The 19119-nt window shown below is 46.4% G+C and overlaps 1 protein-coding gene across 1 annotated transcript; it reads right to left on the bottom strand.

Annotated features, from left to right (window-relative positions):
* Window positions 1-2024: 2024 nt before the first annotated feature.
* Window positions 2025-17811, bottom strand: LOC138368248 (autism susceptibility gene 2 protein homolog). The gene is made up of 3 exons (XM_069330799.1): window positions 17708-17811; window positions 11862-11896; window positions 2025-4975 (listed from the first exon to the last, which is right to left on the bottom strand). The coding sequence occupies exons 2-3, from the start codon at window positions 11884-11886 to the stop codon at window positions 2364-2366; spliced, it is 2637 nt and encodes an 878-aa protein (XP_069186900.1). The 5' UTR covers window positions 11887-11896; window positions 17708-17811; the 3' UTR covers window positions 2025-2363.
* Window positions 17812-19119: the final 1308 nt, after the last annotated feature.

Genomic DNA, 19119 nt, shown 5'->3' with positions numbered 1-19119 from the left:
GTTGTCCCAGGAAGATGATGACGGTGTAGATGTACACACTGTTGTCCCAGGAAGACCATGACAGTGTAGATGAACACACTGTTGTCCCAGGAAGATGATGACGGTGTAGATGTACACACTGTTGTCCCAGGAAGACCATGACAGTGTAGATGTACACACTGTTGTCCCAGGAAGATGATGACAGTGTAGATGTACACACTGTTGTCCCAGGAAGATGATGACAGTGTAGATGTTCACACTGTTGCCCCAGGAAGATGATGACGGTGTAGATGTTCACACTGTTGTCCCAGGAAGATGATAACAGTGTAGATGTTCACACTGTTGTCCCAGGAAGATGATGACAGTGTAGATGTTCACACTGTTGTCCCAGGAAGATGGTGACAGTGTAGATGTTCACACTGTTGTCCCAGGAAGATGATGACAGTGTAGATGTTCACACTGTTGTCCCAGGAAGATGGTGACAGTGTAGATGTTCACACTGTTGTCCCAGGAAGATGGTGACAGTGTAGATGTTCACACTGTTGTCCCAGGAAGATCCTGACAGTGTTGATGTACACACTGTTGTCCCAGGAAGATGATGACAGTGTAGATGTACACACTGTTGTCCCAGGAAGATCATGACAGTGTAGATGTACACACTGTTGTCCCAGGAAGATGATGACAGTGTAGATGTACACACTGTGGTCCCAGGAAGATGATGACAGTGTAGATGTTCACACTGTTGTCCCAGGAAGATCCTGACAGTGTTGATGTACACACTGTTGTCCCAGGAAGATGATGACAGTGTAGATGTTCACACTGTTGTCCCAGGAAGATCATGACAGTGTTGATGTACACACTGTTGTCCCAGGAAGATGATGACAGTGTAGATGTACACACTGTTGTCCCAGGAAGATGATGACAGTGTAGATGTACACACTGTTGTCCCAGGAAGATGATGACAGTGTAGATGTACACACTGTTGTCACAGGAAGATGATGACAGTGTAGATGTACACACTGTTGTCCCAGGAAGATGATGACAGTGTCGATGTACACACTGTTGTCCCAGGAAGATGGTGACAGTGTAGATGTACACACTGTTGTCCCAGGAAGATGGTGACAGTGTAGATGTACACACTGTTGTCCCAGGAAGATGGTGACAGTGTCGATGTACACACTGTTGTCCCAGGAAGATGGTGACAGTGTAGATGTACACACTGTTGTCCCAGGAAGATGATGACAGTGTAGATGTACACACTGTTGTCCCAGGAAGATCATGACAGTGTAGATGTTCACACTGTTGTCCCAGGAAGATGGTGACAGTGTAGATGTACACACTGTTGTCCCAGGAAGATGGTGACAGTGTAGATGTACACACTGTGGTCCCAGGAAGATGATGACAGTGTAGATGTACACACTGTTGTCCCAGGAAGATGGTGACAGTGTAGATGTTCACACTGTTGCCCCAGGAAGATGGTGACAGTGTAGATGTACACACTGTTGTCCCAGGAAGATGGTGACAGTGTAGATGTTCACACTGTGGTCCCAGGAAGATGGTGACAGTGTAGATGTACACACTGTTGTCCCAGGAAGATGGTGACAGTGTAGATGTTCACACTGTGGTCCCAGGAAGATGGTGACAGTGTAGATGTACACACTGTTGTCCCAGGAAGATGATGACAGTGTAGATGTTCACACTGTTGTCCCAGGAAGATGGTGACAGTGTAGATGTTCACACTGTGGTCCCAGGAAGATGGTGACAGTGTAGATGTACACACTGTTGTCCCAGGAAGATGGTGACAGTGTAGATGTTCACACTGTTGTCCCAGGAAGATGGTGACAGTGTCGATGTACACACTGTGGTCCCAGGAAGATGGTGACAGTGTAGATGTACACACTGTTGTCCCAGGAAGATGGTGACAGTGTAGATGTACACACTGTTGTCCCAGGAAGATGATGACAGTGTAGATGTACACACTGTGGTCCCAGGAAGATGGTGACAGTGTAGATGTTCACACTGTTGTCCCAGGAAGATGATGACAGTGTAGATGTACACACTGTTGTCCCAGGAAGATGGTGACAGTGTAGATGTTCACACTGTTGTCCCAGGAAGATGGTGACAGTGTAGATGGTCACTGTTTTTGGGAGCTATATAAACAAAATTTTAGTTTTTTGTTTTTATGCTTCATGTGGATGTTTGTATGTGTCATGTGGATGTTTTTATGCTTCATGTGGATGTTTGTATGTGTCATGTGGATGTTTGTTTGTGTCATGTGGATGTTTGTTTGTGTCATGTGGATGTTTGTATGTGTCATGTGGATGTTTGTATGTGTCATGTGGATGTTTGTATGTGTCATGTGGATGTTTGTATGTGTCATGGGGTTATTTGTATGTGTCATGTGGATGTTTGTATGTGTCATGTGGATGTTTGTATGTGTCATGTGGATGTTTGTATGTGTCATGTGGATGTTTGTATCTGTCATGTGGATATTTGTATGTGTCATGTGGATGTTTGTATGTGTCATGTGGATGTTTGTATGTGTCATGTGGATGTTTGTATGTGTCATGTGGATGTTTGTATGTGTCATGTGGATGTTTGTATGTGTCATGGGGATGTTTGTATCTGTCATGTGGATGTTTGTATGTGTCATGGGGTTGTTTGTATGTGTCATGTGGATGTTTGTATGTGTCATGTGGATGTTTGTATGTGTCATGTGGACGTTTGTATCTGTCATGTGGATATTTGTATGTGTCATGTGGATGTTTGTATGTGTCATGTGGATGTTTGTATGTGTCATGTGGATGTTTGTATGTGTCATGTGGATGTTTGTATGTGTCATGTGGATGTTTGTATGTGTCATGTGGATGTTTGTATGTGTCATGTGGATGTTTGTATGTGTCATGTGGACATTTGCATATATCATATGTAGGTTTATATATGTCATGTGGATTGTATATGTTATATGGATGTCTGTTTGGATGCTTCTGTATATCATTCAGAGTGTATGAATCATGCGGAAGATTGTATATATCGTTCAAGTGGTGGGTACCATGTGGTGGCTGGTATGATTTATTCGTATATTGATATACATTGTTCACTGTATCGTAAGTATTATAATGTTTATCATGAGAGTGTGATGTTTGCTGACGATCTTCATCATGTTGTGGTGTGTATACTGCATGGTGGTGATTGTATGGATCATGAGGGTGATTGTATGGATCATGTGTGTGATTGTATGGATCACATGGTAGTTTGTATAGATCTTGTGGGTGATTGTATGGATCATGTGGGTATTTGTATGGATCATGTGGGGGATTATATGGGACATTTGGATGATTGTATGGATCATGTGGGTGTTTGTATGGATGATTGTATGGATCATGTGGGTGATTGTATAGATCATGTGGGTATTTGTATGGATAATGCGGGTGATTGTATGGATCATGCGAGTGATTGTATGAATCATGTGGGTGATTGTATAGATCATGTGGTAGTTTGTATGGATGATTTGGTCTGTAACTATCATGTGTATTATTGTATACATGATCTTTGTACTGGTATGTATGATAAGGATTTTGTGAACGATATGGTTGCTGATCAGTATGACGTAATTCATATGTATCTTTTGGGTTGTATGTGTCATCCGGTTTGTATGTGTCATCCGGTTTGTATGTGTCATCCGGTTTGTATGTGTCATGCAAGTTGTATGTGTCATGTGAGTTGTATGTTTTATGTGGATTGTACGTGACATGTGAAGTGTGTGTATGATACGGAGTGTGTGTATGATATGGAGTGTGTGTATGATACGGAGTGTGTGTATGATATGGAGGGTGTGTATGATACGGAGTGTATGTATGATAAGGAGTGTGTGGATAATACGGAGTGTGTGTATGATACGGAGTATCTGTATGATACGGAGTGTGTGTATGATATGGAGTGTGTGGATGATATGGAGTGTGTGTATGATATGGAGTATGTGGATGATACGGAGTGTGTGGATGATACAGAGTGTGTGTATGATACTGAGTGTGTGGATGATACGGAGTGTGTGTATGATACTGAGTGTGTGGATGATACGGAGTGTGCGTATGATACTGCGTGTGTGTATGATACGGAGTGTGTGTATGATATGGAGTGTGTGTATGATACGGAGTGTGTGTATGATACGGAGTGTGCGTATGATACAGAGTGTGTGGATGATACGGAGTGTGTGTATGATACGGAGTGTGTGTATGATGCGGAGTGTATGAGTGATATGAACTATAGGTATGATTCTGGGTGTGTGTATGATATGGGGTATGTGTAAGATACGGAGTGTGTGTATGATACGGAGTGTGTGTATGATGCGGAGTGTATGAGTGATATGAACTATAGGTATGATTCTGGGTGTTTGTATGATACAGGGTATGTGTATGATATGGGGTGTGGGTATTATACAGAGTGCGTGTATGATATGGGGAGTGTTTATGATACGGAGTCTGTGTATGATACGAACTATTTGTTTGTTTCTGGGGGTGTTTATAATAAGGAGTGTGAGTATGATTTGGGGTTTGTGTATGATAAGGAGTGTGTGTATGATACGGGGTATGTTTATGATACGAGGTGTGTGTATGCCGGGCAATATATTTTTGAGCAGTTACTGGAGGGAAGAGACTATCATGAGCAGGTGATGACCCGACGCCTTGTGGAGTCCTTGTCCTCCTTGGTGGCTCCACAGCTGGTGGCCCCACAGCTGGTGGCCCCACAGCTGGTGGCCCCACACCTGGTGGCCCCACAGCTGGTGGCCCCACACCTGGTGGCCCCACAGCTGGTGGCCCCACACCTGGTGGCCCCACAGCTGGTGGCCCCACACCGCTACGACTGACGAAAGAGTCAGTAAGGGCGGCGCTGGGTGGAGTGGTGTTGCGGGATTTAATCCTGATGAAGGGTGTTGTGGTGGGTGGTCCTTGAGGGAGCTCGCTCTCTGCCGGCCTTAAGACAAGCAGGACTAGCCCTGTAGAGGAGGTAGTTTGTGTGAGTGCATCAACCTAAGACACTGCAGGTGGAGGAGGTAGTTTGTGTGAGTGCAACAACCTAAGACACTGCAGGTGGAGGAGGTAGTTTGTGTGAGTGCAACAACCTAAGACACTGCAGGTGGAGGAGGTAGTTTGTGTGAGTGCAACAACCTAAGACACTGCAGGTGGAGGAGGTAGTTTGTGTGAGTGCATCAACCTAACACACAGCATTTTCTGACTCTCTTCCATGACTCCTGCCATCAGTGTTCTAGACATTATTCAGGGAAATTCACAGTACTTGATGAGAGAGCAAGCAATTGATTGGTTAATCTGCCTAATTATGAGAATTAGTGCCAGCTGTCAGCGTAGTGATAGCTGGGGTAACGTAAATTAACGTAAATTAACGTTTTGTAAATTACTTATATTAACGTAAATTGTTTTGCTGAAGTAGTGATTGCACACAGTAGTCTCTTGCAACTGTTGCAAGATTAGAGGGGGCAGTAATGTGGTATACTTTTGTTGTTGCCAAACCGTGTGTCATTACTGTGAGGGTACAGTAATTACCGTGTTGCAGAAGCTGCAACCGTATGTGGGCTGTGCATTAATGTGTGACCTATGTAACCTGGGATTACTTTGTACTTCTTTAAGTTGTGTTGAAGACTTAAGGATTCAGTGAGAGTTAAGGGGAATTAACTTTATAAGGGGTTGCACATTACTTAATGAGTGAGAGAGCTGTTAAGGGAAACAGTGCTGAGCTTGTTGAGATACGTTTCAGGTGCAATTAATTGTCTGTGGGAAAACTTATTGACTACTCTAGCTAATTGTGTAATTAGCATTCTCATCATGAATTCACATAGTGGGGAGGAACTGTCAGAGTCTGACAGTATGTGTGTTAACGTAATTTACTCGAGACTAATTACCTTTCTGGGGTATAGGAATTAGTAGTTCATGATAATTAGTGGAGTAATTAACGTTAAAGGTCTTGTTGACTCGGTAAAGCGAGGTCATTGAGCTAGCATAACTCGTTATATTAATCATATCCTGTCTGGTGACAGTGGCTTAAGATGCACTCATGTTAATTAGTGAGGTAATTAACACCTCGTCTGTGAATTCACAGTGTTTGATGAGACTTGCTTAGGCAGTGCGGAGTGAGACGTATTTATGTATAATTAATTATCGGTCCTGGTGACAATTAATTAATTGCTCGGGGTTAATTAGGGTAATTAACGCTCATTAACGTAAAAGTTTGACATAGACTGTTGAGAAGCTACCAAGATAGTGGTAAGCTTAGTTAACGTAACTCGACTGGGATTTAATTAGTTGTCCATTTGACATTAATTACGAATTACTCACTTAATACTTGAAAGAATTCAAGTGTGATGTAATTTAATAGACTTTGAGTTATTGTTAACAAGATGACTTATGTTAAGAGAGACAAGTGTTTGTGATTAACGTAAAGTACTTTGTTGCTGACTGTTGTAGACAGTCAATTAACGTAATTAATCACATAATCAATTTTGTAATTGATTAAGGTAATTTCTTTTGTTTATCGTTTGGTGACGAGAGTAAAGTAACTTGGGGATTACTGGAGTAGTGTCTCAGAATCACACCTTGCCTGGCTTTGTTTACTGTTTACAGCTGCAACTTCTTGCAGGGAGTTGCAAAGAGTGTTCACATTAGGTTGTGATAGGGGGAGTCAGTGTGGGACTACCCGCCTAGTTACGTGGGTATCTCGCCTGGAGGGCTGGAGGACCCGTATGATTGTGATTATAGTATCTGTTCACCGTGAAGCCGTGACAATAGTGATTGCAAGCTTGCGTCACCAGTGGGCATCATTGTTCAGTTAGTTCATTTAGTCAGTCCGAAGTGTCAGCAAGATAGAGACTGCTGTCATTTCTTGAGGGGCTGTTGTATAGCTGTGTTGCAAGTGCCACTGGACAGACATTAACGTAACGAATCACTCACTGTGGTGTAAACTAGGCTTGTGAATTATTTGTTTGCAATATTGCGTCGTCAGTGGGCACACCTGTGTTCAGGTTAGTTCAGTATGCAGCCGCACAGCAATGAACCAGAGTTGTTGCTATTTAGCTGTTGTTATAGTGCCACTTGATGGACATTAACGTAACGTAAACTAGATGTTGTAGTAGTTTCGTCTCTTGTAAATAAATTATTTTGTTATAGAAAACGGTCTATGATGTCAACCCTTCAACCATTCTTTTCCAGCCATGTTCTGCTTTATACGATTGTTGCAATGTTGTCTTTTTTTCAAATGACGGCTGTTCTTGGGAAACTCGAATTCCAATTCATAGCACCACATCAAAAACAAATATTTGATTGTGAGAAAACGTCGGTTAACCTTTAATGGTTTTAACGTTCTTTTTAACTAGGAGGAACCAGCGACCTAAGTGGACAGGTTTTCACCCTTGTGGTGGAAGCCTGGCGGTTTGCTCCAGCTTTTCCTTTTTCTATTGGTTTCATGCTTAGAGTAGAAATATCTGCGGTGTGCTTGAGGTCCACCTCCTAGGGGAGGTAGGCGTAGAAAAAATCTCACAACCACTGCTTAGAGATATTGTATCTTTAACTAAGCGCTAAAGACTAGTTCAGACAAAGGCACAGCTGCACTAAACTGATTCACACTCGCTTAGACAACCAGTTTTACAAGCAGAATAACACTGATTGTTAAGAACCAGAAAGTTAGACCGCCTTGCTGCATGGGAATCTGTTGCAGCTACTTAGGTACTGAACTTTAGCTGCCAGTAGCACAGTTAGACTGTTGCTATATGCTGCCACTCTCTAACCGCCTCACAGCTTACTACTGAGATTGTACAACGCACAATACTTTAAGTTTTCAAGTCGTATATCATCGTCATTAAGATGACTACACTTGCCTGTCACTCTTCACATTCATGTGTGTGTGTGTGTGTGTGTGTGTGTGTGTGTGTGTGTGTGTGTGTGTGTGTGTGTGTGTGTGTGTGTGTGTGTGTGTGTGTACTCACCAAATTGTGCTCGAGGGGGTTGAGCTTCGGCTCTTTGGTCCGGCCTTTCAACAGTCAATCAACCGGTGTACAGATTCCTGAGCCTATTGGGCTCTATCATCTACATTTATAACTTTGTATGGAGTCTGCCTCCACCAAATCGCTGCCTAATGCATTCCTTCAGTTAACTAACCTGACGCTGAAAAAAGTTCTTTCTAACGTCCCTGTGGCTCATTTGGCTACTATGTATATTAACTAATTATTTACCTAGTTGTACTTGGTGGGTGTTGAGCTCTGACTCTTTTGGTCCGCCTCTCAACTGTCAATCAATAAACATTTTTTTTTCCACACACAAACACCCAGGAAGCAGCCGGTAAGAACTGTCTAACTCCAAGGTACCAATTTACTGCTAGGTATCAGGTGCAGCAGGTTGAAAGAAACTCTGCCCATTTGTTTTTGATTCTGCCGGGAATCGAACCCGAGCCATTAGGACTATGACCACTCAGCGCTATCCACTGTTATGAACCCCAGGTAGCCTAGTGAGGGAGGTCTGCCTTGTGAGAATTATTCACCACCTGACTGGAGGCAGGAGTCAGGGGAAGGAATTAAACTAAGCAGACGTCAGTAAATTATGACTGAAAAGATGCAAGAAGAAGACGAACATCTTATATAAATGAGGCAAGACGTCGATATAATGATACGATATCAGTACCATCCTTTCATAGTAGTGATCCATTAGTGCATATCCATCCCTCCATGGTAATGATCCATTAGTGCATATCCATCCCTCCATGGTAGTGATCCATTAGTGCATATCCATCCCTCCATGGTAGTGATCCATTAGTGCATATCCATCCCTCCATGGTAGTGATCCATTAGTGCATATCCATCCCTCCATGGTAGTGATCCATTAGTGCATATCCATCCCTCCATGGTAGTGATCCATTAGTGCATATCCATCCCTCCATGGTAGTGATCCATTAGTGCATATCCATCCCTCCATGGTAGTGATCCATTAGTGCATATCCATCCCTCCATGGTAGTGATTCATTAGTGCATATCCATCCTTCCATGGTAGTGAATCCTTCATTTCAATCGCAACGTCTTCGTCACTGCACTCGCTCACGTCTGCGTCACTGCACTCGCTCACGTCTGCGTCACTGCACTCCCTCACGTCTGCGTCACTGCACTCGCTCACGTCTGCATCACTGCACTCGCTCACGTCTGCGTCACTGCACTCGCTCACGTATGCGTCACTGCATTCACACACGTCTGCGTCACTGCACTCGCACATGTCTGCGTCACTGCACTCGCTCACGTCTGCGTCACTGCACTCGAACACGTCTGCGTCACTGCACTCGCTCCCGTCTGCTTCACTGCACTCGTTCACGTCTGCTTCGCTACAGTTACGTACTAACTACATTCACAAATGAGCCCCTGACGCTGCTACAGTATTCAATCCTTCTGTCAGTTGTTTTGAGAAGTAAAGTAAAATGACAAGTGAATGATACAGATCATAGTGACTAATACAAGCCTCGCCCTTGGTCTGAGCCTGGCATAAAGAAGCATAAGGCGTCAGGTGAATGATACTGATCATAGTGACTAATACAAGCCTCGCCCTTGGTCTGAGCCTGGCATAAAGAAGCATAAGGCGTCAGGTGAATGATACTGATCATAGTGACTAATACAAGCCTCGCCCTTGGTCTGAGCCTGGCATAAAGAAGCATAAGGCGACAAGTGAATGATACTGATCATAGTGACTAATACAAGCCTCGCCCTTGGTCTGAGCCTGGCATAAAGAAGCATAAGGCGTCAGGTGAATGATACTGATCATAGTGACTAATACAAGCCTCGCCCTTGGTCTGAGCCTGGCATAAAGAAGCATAAGGCGTCAGGTGAATGATACTGATCATAGTGACTAATACAAGCCTCGCCCTTGGTCTGAGCCTGGCATAAAGAAGCATAAGGCGTCAGGTGAATGATACTGATCATAGTGACTAATACAAGCCACGCCCTTGGTCTGAGCCTGGCATAAAGAAGCATAAGGCGTCAGGTGAATGATACTGATCATAGTGACTAATACAAGCCTCGCCCTTGGTCTGAGCCTGGCATAAAGAAGCATAAGGCGTCAGGTGAATGATACTGATCATAGTGACTAATACAAGCCTCGCCCTTGGTCTGAGCCTGGCATAAAGAAGCATAAGGCGTCAGGTGAATGATACTGATCATAGTGACTAATACAAGCCTCGCCCTTGGTCTGAGCCTGGCATAAAGAAGCATAAGGCGTCAGGTGAATGATACTGATCATAGTGACTAATACAAGCCTCGCCCTTGGTCTGAGCCTGGCATAAAGAAGCATAAGGCGTCAGGTGAATGATACTGATCATAGTGACTAATACAAGCCTCGCCCTTGGTCTGAGCCTGGCATAAAGAAGCATAAGGCGTCAGGTGAATGATACTGATCATAGTGACTAATACAAGCCTCGCCCTTGGTCTGAGCCTGGCATAAAGAAGCATAAGGCGTCAGGTGAATGATACAGATCATAGTGACTAATACAAGCCACGCCCTTGGTCTGAGCCTGGCATAAAGAAGCATAAGGCGTCAGGTGAATGATACTGATCATAGTGACTAATACAAGCCTCGCCCTTGGTCTGAGCCTGGCATAAAGAAGCATAAGGCGTCAGGTGAATGATACTGATCATAGTGACTAATACAAGCCTCGCCCTTGGTCTGAGCCTGGCATAAAGAAGCATAAGGCGTCAGGTGAATGATACTGATCATAGTGACTAATACAAGCCTCGCCCTTGGTCTGAGCCTGGCATAAAGAAGCATAAGGCGTCAGGTGAATGATACTGATCATAGTGACTAATACAAGCCTCGCCCTTGGTGTGAGCCTGGCATAAAGAAGCATAAGGCGTCAGGTGAATGATACTGATCATAGTGACTAATACAAGCCTCGCCCTTGGTCTGAGCCTGGCATAAAGAAGCATAAGGCGTCAGGTGAATGATACTGATCATAGTGACTAATACAAGCCTCGCCCTTGGTCTGAGCCTGGCATAAAGAAGCATAAGGCGTCAGGTCAATGATACTGATCATAGTGACTAATACAAGCCACGCCCTTGGTCTGAGCCTGGCATAAAGAAGCATAAGGCGTCAGGTGAATGATACTGATCATAGTGACTAATACAAGCCTCGCCCTTGGTCTGAGCCTGGCATAAAGAAGCATAAGGCGTCAGGTGAATGATACTGATCATAGTGACTAATACAAGCCTCGCCCTTGGTCTGAGCCTGGCATAAAGAAGCATAAGGCGTCAGGTGAATGATACTGATCATAGTGACTAATACAAGCCTCGCCCTTGGTCTGAGCCTGGCATAAAGAAGCATAAGGCGTCAGGTCAATGATACTGATCATAGTGACTAATACAAGCCACGCCCTTGGTCTGAGCCTGGCATAAAGAAGCATAAGGCGTCACATATCAGCGTGGACATGTTCAAGCCATGGGCCATGCCACTAGGAGAGGCGGTCCCACCCCAGTGATGACCATTATGAGGTCATGTAAGCAACTTCCGAGCACACATGAAATATTGACCGTCTACAGACAGCAACTGTCCAGGCATAAGTCCCCAAATGTTCAGCATTAACCAACAAATACTTATATTAATGAAGAAAACTAACTAAAAAGATAAAATTATAAAATATTTAGCATCAATTTAATCTATTTAAATTAATGAAGTTGTTGCATCTATTATATCTGGTATATAATTGTAAAGTGTCACAGTTTAAAATAAATTGAATATTTACCAATGAACAACTATTTAAACCGGATTTTTTTTAAGGAAACTTGTGGAGTTACGGAAAATATATTTGGGCAACGAAGCCTCGTTATGTTTAACGAAATAATCCTTACCTATCACCACCCCGAGGACGGCCATTGTCAGCGATCTGAAAGACAATTAACCAATCAAATTTTCATAATTTATTTACCAAATATACAATTATTAACATTCAGGATTTATAGGGTCCATGTACACTGAGAAGAGTACACGGAGGGCCCCCCTGGCAAGGAAGAGTACACGGAGGGTCCCCTGGCAAGGAAGAGTACACTGAGGGTCCCCTGGCAAGGAAGAGTACACGGAGGGCCCCCTGGCAAGGAAGAGTACACGGAGGGCCCCCCTGGCAAGGAAGAGTACACGGAGGGTCCCCTGGCAAGGAAGAGTACACGGAGGGTCCCCTGGCAAAGAAGAGTACACGGAGGGTCCCCTGGCAAGGAAGAGTACACGGAGGGTCCCCTGGCAAGGAAGAGTACACGGAGGGTCCCCTGGCAAGGAAGAGTACACGGAGGGTCCCCTGGCAAGGAAGAGTACACGGAGGGTCCCCCTGGCAAGGAAGAGTACACGGAGGGTCCCCTGGCAAGGAAGAGTATATGGAGGGTACCCTGGCAAGGAAGAGTACACGGAGGGTCCCCTGGCAAGGAAGAGTACACGGAGGGTCCCCTGGCAAGGAAGAGTATATGGAGGGCCCTGTTGGATATTTCCAACATCGAATACAGCATTGTTGTATTCTCATTACTTATTACTAACCATATTAATATTGTAGTAAGTAAAATTAACAACTCGTAGAATTCTCCTGTACTAATAATTCATCTGTGCATTAGGCTAGAATTCTCATGTCACCTGACGCCAGTATTGCGTCAGATTTCTTTACAGTAAAACACATTATATTCAATTTGTGTGAGAATTAAATACGATTCTCCATAATTAAAGCATTCTGTATGACAACTGATTGCAGACGAATTGTTCTCTAACTAAAAGCCGAATAGAGCGTTAGAATTATACCGTCTACCTCGCGATAGAGTTAACGTCATCAACGAATGCTATGGGGAGACATTAATTCCTCCCCCTTATATATTTACTATTCTTAAATAGTTAAATAATAATATTTCGTTCCTCTAAATAATAAACCCGTCCAGTCTTTAGAGTTTCAAGCGCGAATGCGAGAAATATTAATGTTCATGCCAATAATTTGTGTAATGAACGTCGACTCGGCGTGGGTAGAGGGACGCCACCCTCAGTACACGTGGGGAACCGAAGAGAGGCAGACCTGCGCTTAACGTACTCACAAAAGACGCCATTGTCCAGCAAATAGGACACGTGTGTCCATCCACAGATGAAAGCCGCCACTGTGAGGCGTGAACGACCTTGCAGATAGTATCTTCAACTAGTGCTGGTGTTAAATAAGGAACCTCAGACTTGGTTCCTGACGACACGTGATCAGCCAGCTTGAAACGTATCAATCCAGGATAGGTTCACCGGAGCCTGGGATGCGTAATTACGGCAATCTTAATACTTACACAGTGCCCACAGCTAAGTACCTTTTATTTGATGCATCATTTACAAGTTTATTAATAGCGGGGGGATTGCACGTCACGCGGCAAGACAACACCTAATAACAGGTGATTAGAATTCCATCTGTAGATATCCATAATCTTGAATATGAATTGAGTAGTTAAATCAATTGCTACTGGTAGTTATTTATCTTGCAGCTTGAGAGACGGATTCCTCATGCTGTCTTCTCCATGTTAATCGTGCCATTCGTCAATGTACCAGAATTGGAGATTAAGAGGACTTCCAGAGTTATCTAAAGGAACCTACTACAAGCTAAGGCTTATTTCTTTTTTCCTATATTTTAGCAATTTGTTACATTCAGAATGTTTCAACATAATGTGTGATTTACTGTAATTCATTGCTATGCTCATATTCATGTTCTTCTTTGTATGAATAATATTATATTCAGCATTATTTATAGGATTAGATTATTATTAATTGAATTAGTGAACGAACCACACTGATTCCTGGACGTACTGACCTCCAGTAATAACCCCCCAATGTAGGTGTTTGAGGTTTGTTTTTTTAATAATACAGCCCATTAATTATTCTTATGATCATACTTTCTAGTCATATCCATAGTCACTGGTTTTCTCTAGAATTTTATCTAATGATCTGAAATTCTCAGTTTCCCTCTTTACTTTAAAAGCAGGTGGTCCTTCGTAATTTAATTTACTATTTTAATTATTAATTAATCAGAATCAAACCCAAATATCCCGCAGGCCCCCCCTGGCAAGGAAGAGTACATGGAGGGTCCCCTGGCAAGGAAGAGTACATGGAGGGTCCCCTGGCAAGGAAGAGTACATGGAGGGTCCCGTGGCAAGGAAGAGTACATGGAGGGTCCCCTGGCAAGGAAGAGTACATGGAGGGCCCCCTGGCAAGGAAGAGTACATGGAGGGTCCCGTGGCAAGGAAGAGTACATGGAGGGTCCCCTGGCAAGGAAGAGTACATGGAGGGTCCCCTGGCAAGGAAGAGTATATGGAGGGTCCCCTGGCAAGGAAGAGTACATGGAGGGTCCCCTGGCAACGAAGAGTATATGGAGGGTCCCCTGGCAAGTAGGAGTACATGGTAGGGCCCCCCCTGGCAAGGAAGAGTATATGGAGGGTCCCCTGGCAAGGAAGAGTATATGGAGGGTCCCCTGGCAAGGAAGAGTACATGGAGGGTCCCCTGGCAAGGAAGAGTACATGGAGGGCCCCCCTGGCAAGGAAGAGTATATGGAGGGCCCCCTGGCAAGGAAGTGTACATGGAGGGCCCCCTGGCAAGTAGGAGTACATGGTAGGGCCCCCCCTGGCAAGGAAGAGTATATGGAGGGTCCCCTGGCAAGGAAGAGTACATGGAGGGCCCCCCCTGGCAAGGAAGAGTATATGGAGGGCCCCCTGGCAAGGAAGAGTACATGGAGGGTCCCCTGGCAAGTAGGAGTACATGGTAGGGCCCCCCTTGGCAAGGAAGAGTATATGGAGGGTCCCCTGGCAAGGAAGAGTATAGGGAGGGTCCCCTGGCAAGGAAGAGTACATGGAGGGTCCCCTGGCAAGGAAGAGTACTTGGAGGGTCCCCTGGCAAGGAAGAGTACATGGAGGGTCCCCTGGCAAGGAAGAGTATATGGAGGGTCCCCTGGCAAGGAAGAGTACACGGAGGGCCCCCCCTGGCAAGGAAGAGTATATGGAGGGCCCCCTGGCAAGGAAGAGTACACGGAGGGCCCCCTGGCAAGGAAGAGTATATGGAGGGTCCCCTGGCAAGGAAGAGTACATGGAGGGTCCCCTGGCAAGGAAGAGTACATGGAGGGTCCCCTGGCAAGGAAGAGTATATGGAGGGTCCCCTGGCAAGGAAGAGTACATGGAGGGTCCCCTGGCAAGGAAGAGTACATGGAGGGCCCCCTTGGCAAGGAAGAGTATATGGAGGGCCCCCTGGCAAGGAAGAGTACATGGAGGGCCCCCTGGCAAGTAGGAGTACATGGTAGGGCCCCCCCTGGCAAGGAAGAGTATATGGAGGGTCCCCTGGCAAGGAAGAGTACATGGAGGGCCCCCCTGGCAAGGAAGAGTATATGGAGGGCCCCCTGGCAAGGAAGAGTACATGGAGGGTTCCCTGGCAAGTAGGAGTACATGGTAGGGCCCCCCCTGGCAAGGAAGAGTATATGGAGGGTCCCCTGGCAAGGAAGAGTATAGGGAGGGTCCCCTGGCAAGGAAGAGTACATGGAGGGTCCCCTGGCAAGGAAGAGTACATGGAGGGTCCCCTGGCAAGGAAGAGTACATGGAGGGTCCCCTGGCAAGGAAGAGTATATGGAGGGTCCCCTGGCAAGGAAGAGTACACGGAGGGCCCCCCCTGGCAAGGAAGAGTATATGGAGGGCCCCCTGGCAAGGAAGAGTACACGGAGGGCCCCTTGGCAAGGAAGAGTATATGGAGGGTCCCCTGGCAAGGAAGAGTACATGGAGGGTCCCCTGGCAAGGAAGAGTACATGGAGGGTCCCCTGGCAAGGAAGAGTATATGGAGGGTCCCCTGGCAAGGAAGAGTACACGGAGGGCCCCCCCTGGCAAGGAAGAGTATATGGAGGGCCCCCTGGCAAGGAAGAGTATATGGAGGGTCCCCTGGCAAGGAAGAGTATATGGAGGGTCCCCTGGCAAGGAAGAGTATATGGAGGGTCCCCTGGCAAGGAAGAGTACATGGAGGGCCCCTGGCAAGGAAGAGTACAAGGTGGGCCCCCTGGCAAGTAAGAGTACATGGAGGGGCCCCTGGCAAGTAGGAGTACATGGAAGGCCCCCTGGGAAGGAAGAGTACATAGAGGGGGGCCCCCTGGCAAGTAAGAGTACATGGAGGGGCCCCTGGCAAGTAAGAGTACATGGAGGGCCCCCTGACAAGTATGAGTACATGGAGCGCCCCTGACAAGTATGAGTACATGGAGGGCCCCTGACAAGTATGAGTACATGGAGGGCCCCTGACAAGTATGAGTACATGAAGGGCCCCCTGACAAGTATGAGTACATGGAGGGCCCCTGACAAGTAAGAGTACATGAAGGGCACCCTAACAAAAAAGAGCACATGGAGGGGGCCCCCAGGCAAGAAAGAGAACATGGAGGGCCCCTGGCAAGAAAGAGTACATGGAGGGCCCCCTGCCAAGTAAGAGTACATGGAGGGCCCCTGGCAAGTAAGAGTACATGGAGGGTCCCTGGAAATTAGGAGTACATGGAAGGGCCCCTGGCAAGTAAGAGTACATGTAGGGACCCCAGGCAAGTAAGAGTACGTGGAGGGCCCCTGGCAAGTAAGAGTACATGGAGGGCCCCCTGACAAGTAAGAGTACATGTAGGGACCCCAGGCAAGTAAGAGTACGTGGAGGGCCCCTGGCAAGTAAGAGTACATGGAGGGCCCCCTGACAAGTAAGAGTACATGAAGGGCCCCTGGCAAGTAAGAGTACATGGAGGGCTCCCTGACAAATAAGGGTACATGGAGGGGCCCCCTGGCAATTAAGAGTACCAGGAAGGCCCCTAGCAATTAAGAGTACATGGAGGGCCCCTGGCAATTAAGAGTACATAGAGGGCCCCTGGCAAGTAAAAGTACTTGCCAGGGGGTATTACTAGCTGGTATTAAGAACCTACACCACTGTGGAACTTAACCCTGTGTTACTAGCTGGTATTAAGAACCTACACCACTGTGGAACTTAACCCTGTGTTACTAGCTGGTATTAAGAACCTACACCACTGTGGAACTTAACCCTGTGTTACTAGCTGGTATTAAGAACCTACACCACTGTGGAACTTAACCCTGTGTTACTAGCTGGTATTAAGAACCTACACCACTGTGGAACTTAACCCTGTGTTACTAGCTGGTATTAAGAACCAACACCACTGTGGAACTTAACCCTGTGTTACTAGCTGGTATTAAGAACCAACACCACTGTGGAACTTAACCCTGTGTTACTAGCTGGTATTAAGAACCTACACCACTGTGGAACTTAACCCTGTGTTACTAGCTGGTATTAAGAACCTACACCACTGTGGAACTTAACCCTGTGTTACTAGCTGGTATTAAGAACCAACACCACTGTGGAACTTAGCCTTTGTGCTAATGTCTGGTATCATCATATGCTGTTTAGCGAAGCATTAAAAAAATAGTTCAATAAAATCATGTTAAACTGTTCTTTGTTCTGAATAATTTATTCCACAAAATTTCGCTATAAAAAACTGTTCGGCCCAGATATTTCTACCAATATCTGTCGTCATTCTGTTGTGTCGATGTTCAGGGTTCAGCGATACCCCTCCCTCCTCCCCTCACCCCCAAACACCCACCCAGCAAGAAGGAGAGTACAAGGAGGCGGTGAGCCGCCCTCACCATACACCACCCACCCCACCGCCAGCCTTCACTAGGCCCAAGCAACACACCTCTCTTGGTTGATCTTGTTGAAATATTGCCACGCAACTTCCGCTCCTGGCTCTCAAGACCTCCACTCCACACTCGGCAAGGTAACCGCTCGGCCCCAGCACTTCTGCAAGGGTTTCATCTCTACATTACTCTGCAAACTGAACAATTTAATATCGGGCCAACTCCACATAATAACCGCTTGCAATATTTTCAGAATTGAATTCTTGAACAAATATTGATATTGTACCAAATATTTATACTGATTACCATGAATAATGTCATTGACTCGCAATATAAATACTAAAGGGAAGTAATAGCATCAGGAGCTATGATAAATGTGATAGAGATAGCACACATGGGGGGTACAACGAACCAGGGAGGGAGACGGTGGAGCTGTGACCTCGGCGAGAGTCCAGCATGGACTGAGGAAGGTAGCTCCTGCTGCCACTTATATAGCTCGGGAGTCACTGGTGAACCTTGGCAACCCCCCCCCCCTCACATAACACAACAGTGACTCCTGGCAACCCCCACCAATAACACAACAGTGACTCCTGGCAACCCCAACCCATAACACAACGGTGACCCCTGGCCACCCCAACCCATAACACAACAGTGACCCCTGGCAACCCCCCACCCATAACACAACAGTGACCCCTGGCAACCCCCACCCATAACACAACACAGTGACCCTTGGCAACCCTCCACCCATAACACAACAGTGACCCCTGGCAACCCCCCCCATAACACAATAGTGACCCCTGGCAACCCCCCACCCATAACACAACAGTGACCCCTGGCAACCCCCCACCCATAACACAACAGAGTGACCCCTGGCAACCCCCCACCCATAACACAACAGTGACCCCAGGCAACTCCCCACCCATAACACAACAGTGACCCCCGCACCCCCCCTCCCCCCCCCCCCCCGACACCCGCCGCCTATCTGTTACACAAGAACTAGCCAGACGTTACCACAAAATGAACAATATTGAACAATTTTGTCACTAAATTGTACACCACCAGCTCCAGCACACCCACTGCTCCAGCACACCCACTGCTCCAGCACACTCACTGCTCCAGCACACCCACTGCTCCAGCACACCCACTGCTCCAGCACACCCACTGCTCCAGCACACCCACTGCTCCAGCACACCCACTGCTCCAGCACACCCACTGCTCCAGCACACCCACTGCTCCAGCACACCCACTGATCCAGCACACCCACTGCTCCAGCACACTCACTGCTCCAGCACACCCACTGCTCCAGCACACCCACTGCTCCAGCACACCCACTGCTCCAGCACACCCACTGCTCCAGCACACCCATTGCACCAGCACACTCTCTGCTCCAGCACACTCTCTGCTCCAGCACACTCACTGCTCCAGTACACTCACTGCTCCAGCACACCCACTGCTCCAGCACACCCACTGC

Source organism: Procambarus clarkii, chromosome 24 (genome assembly GCF_040958095.1).
Source record: "Procambarus clarkii isolate CNS0578487 chromosome 24, FALCON_Pclarkii_2.0, whole genome shotgun sequence".
NCBI classification, from domain to species: domain Eukaryota; kingdom Metazoa; phylum Arthropoda; class Malacostraca; order Decapoda; family Cambaridae; genus Procambarus; species Procambarus clarkii.
Note: the sequence above shows the minus strand (reverse complement) of the source record. Positions and strands in the feature narration are given on the sequence as shown.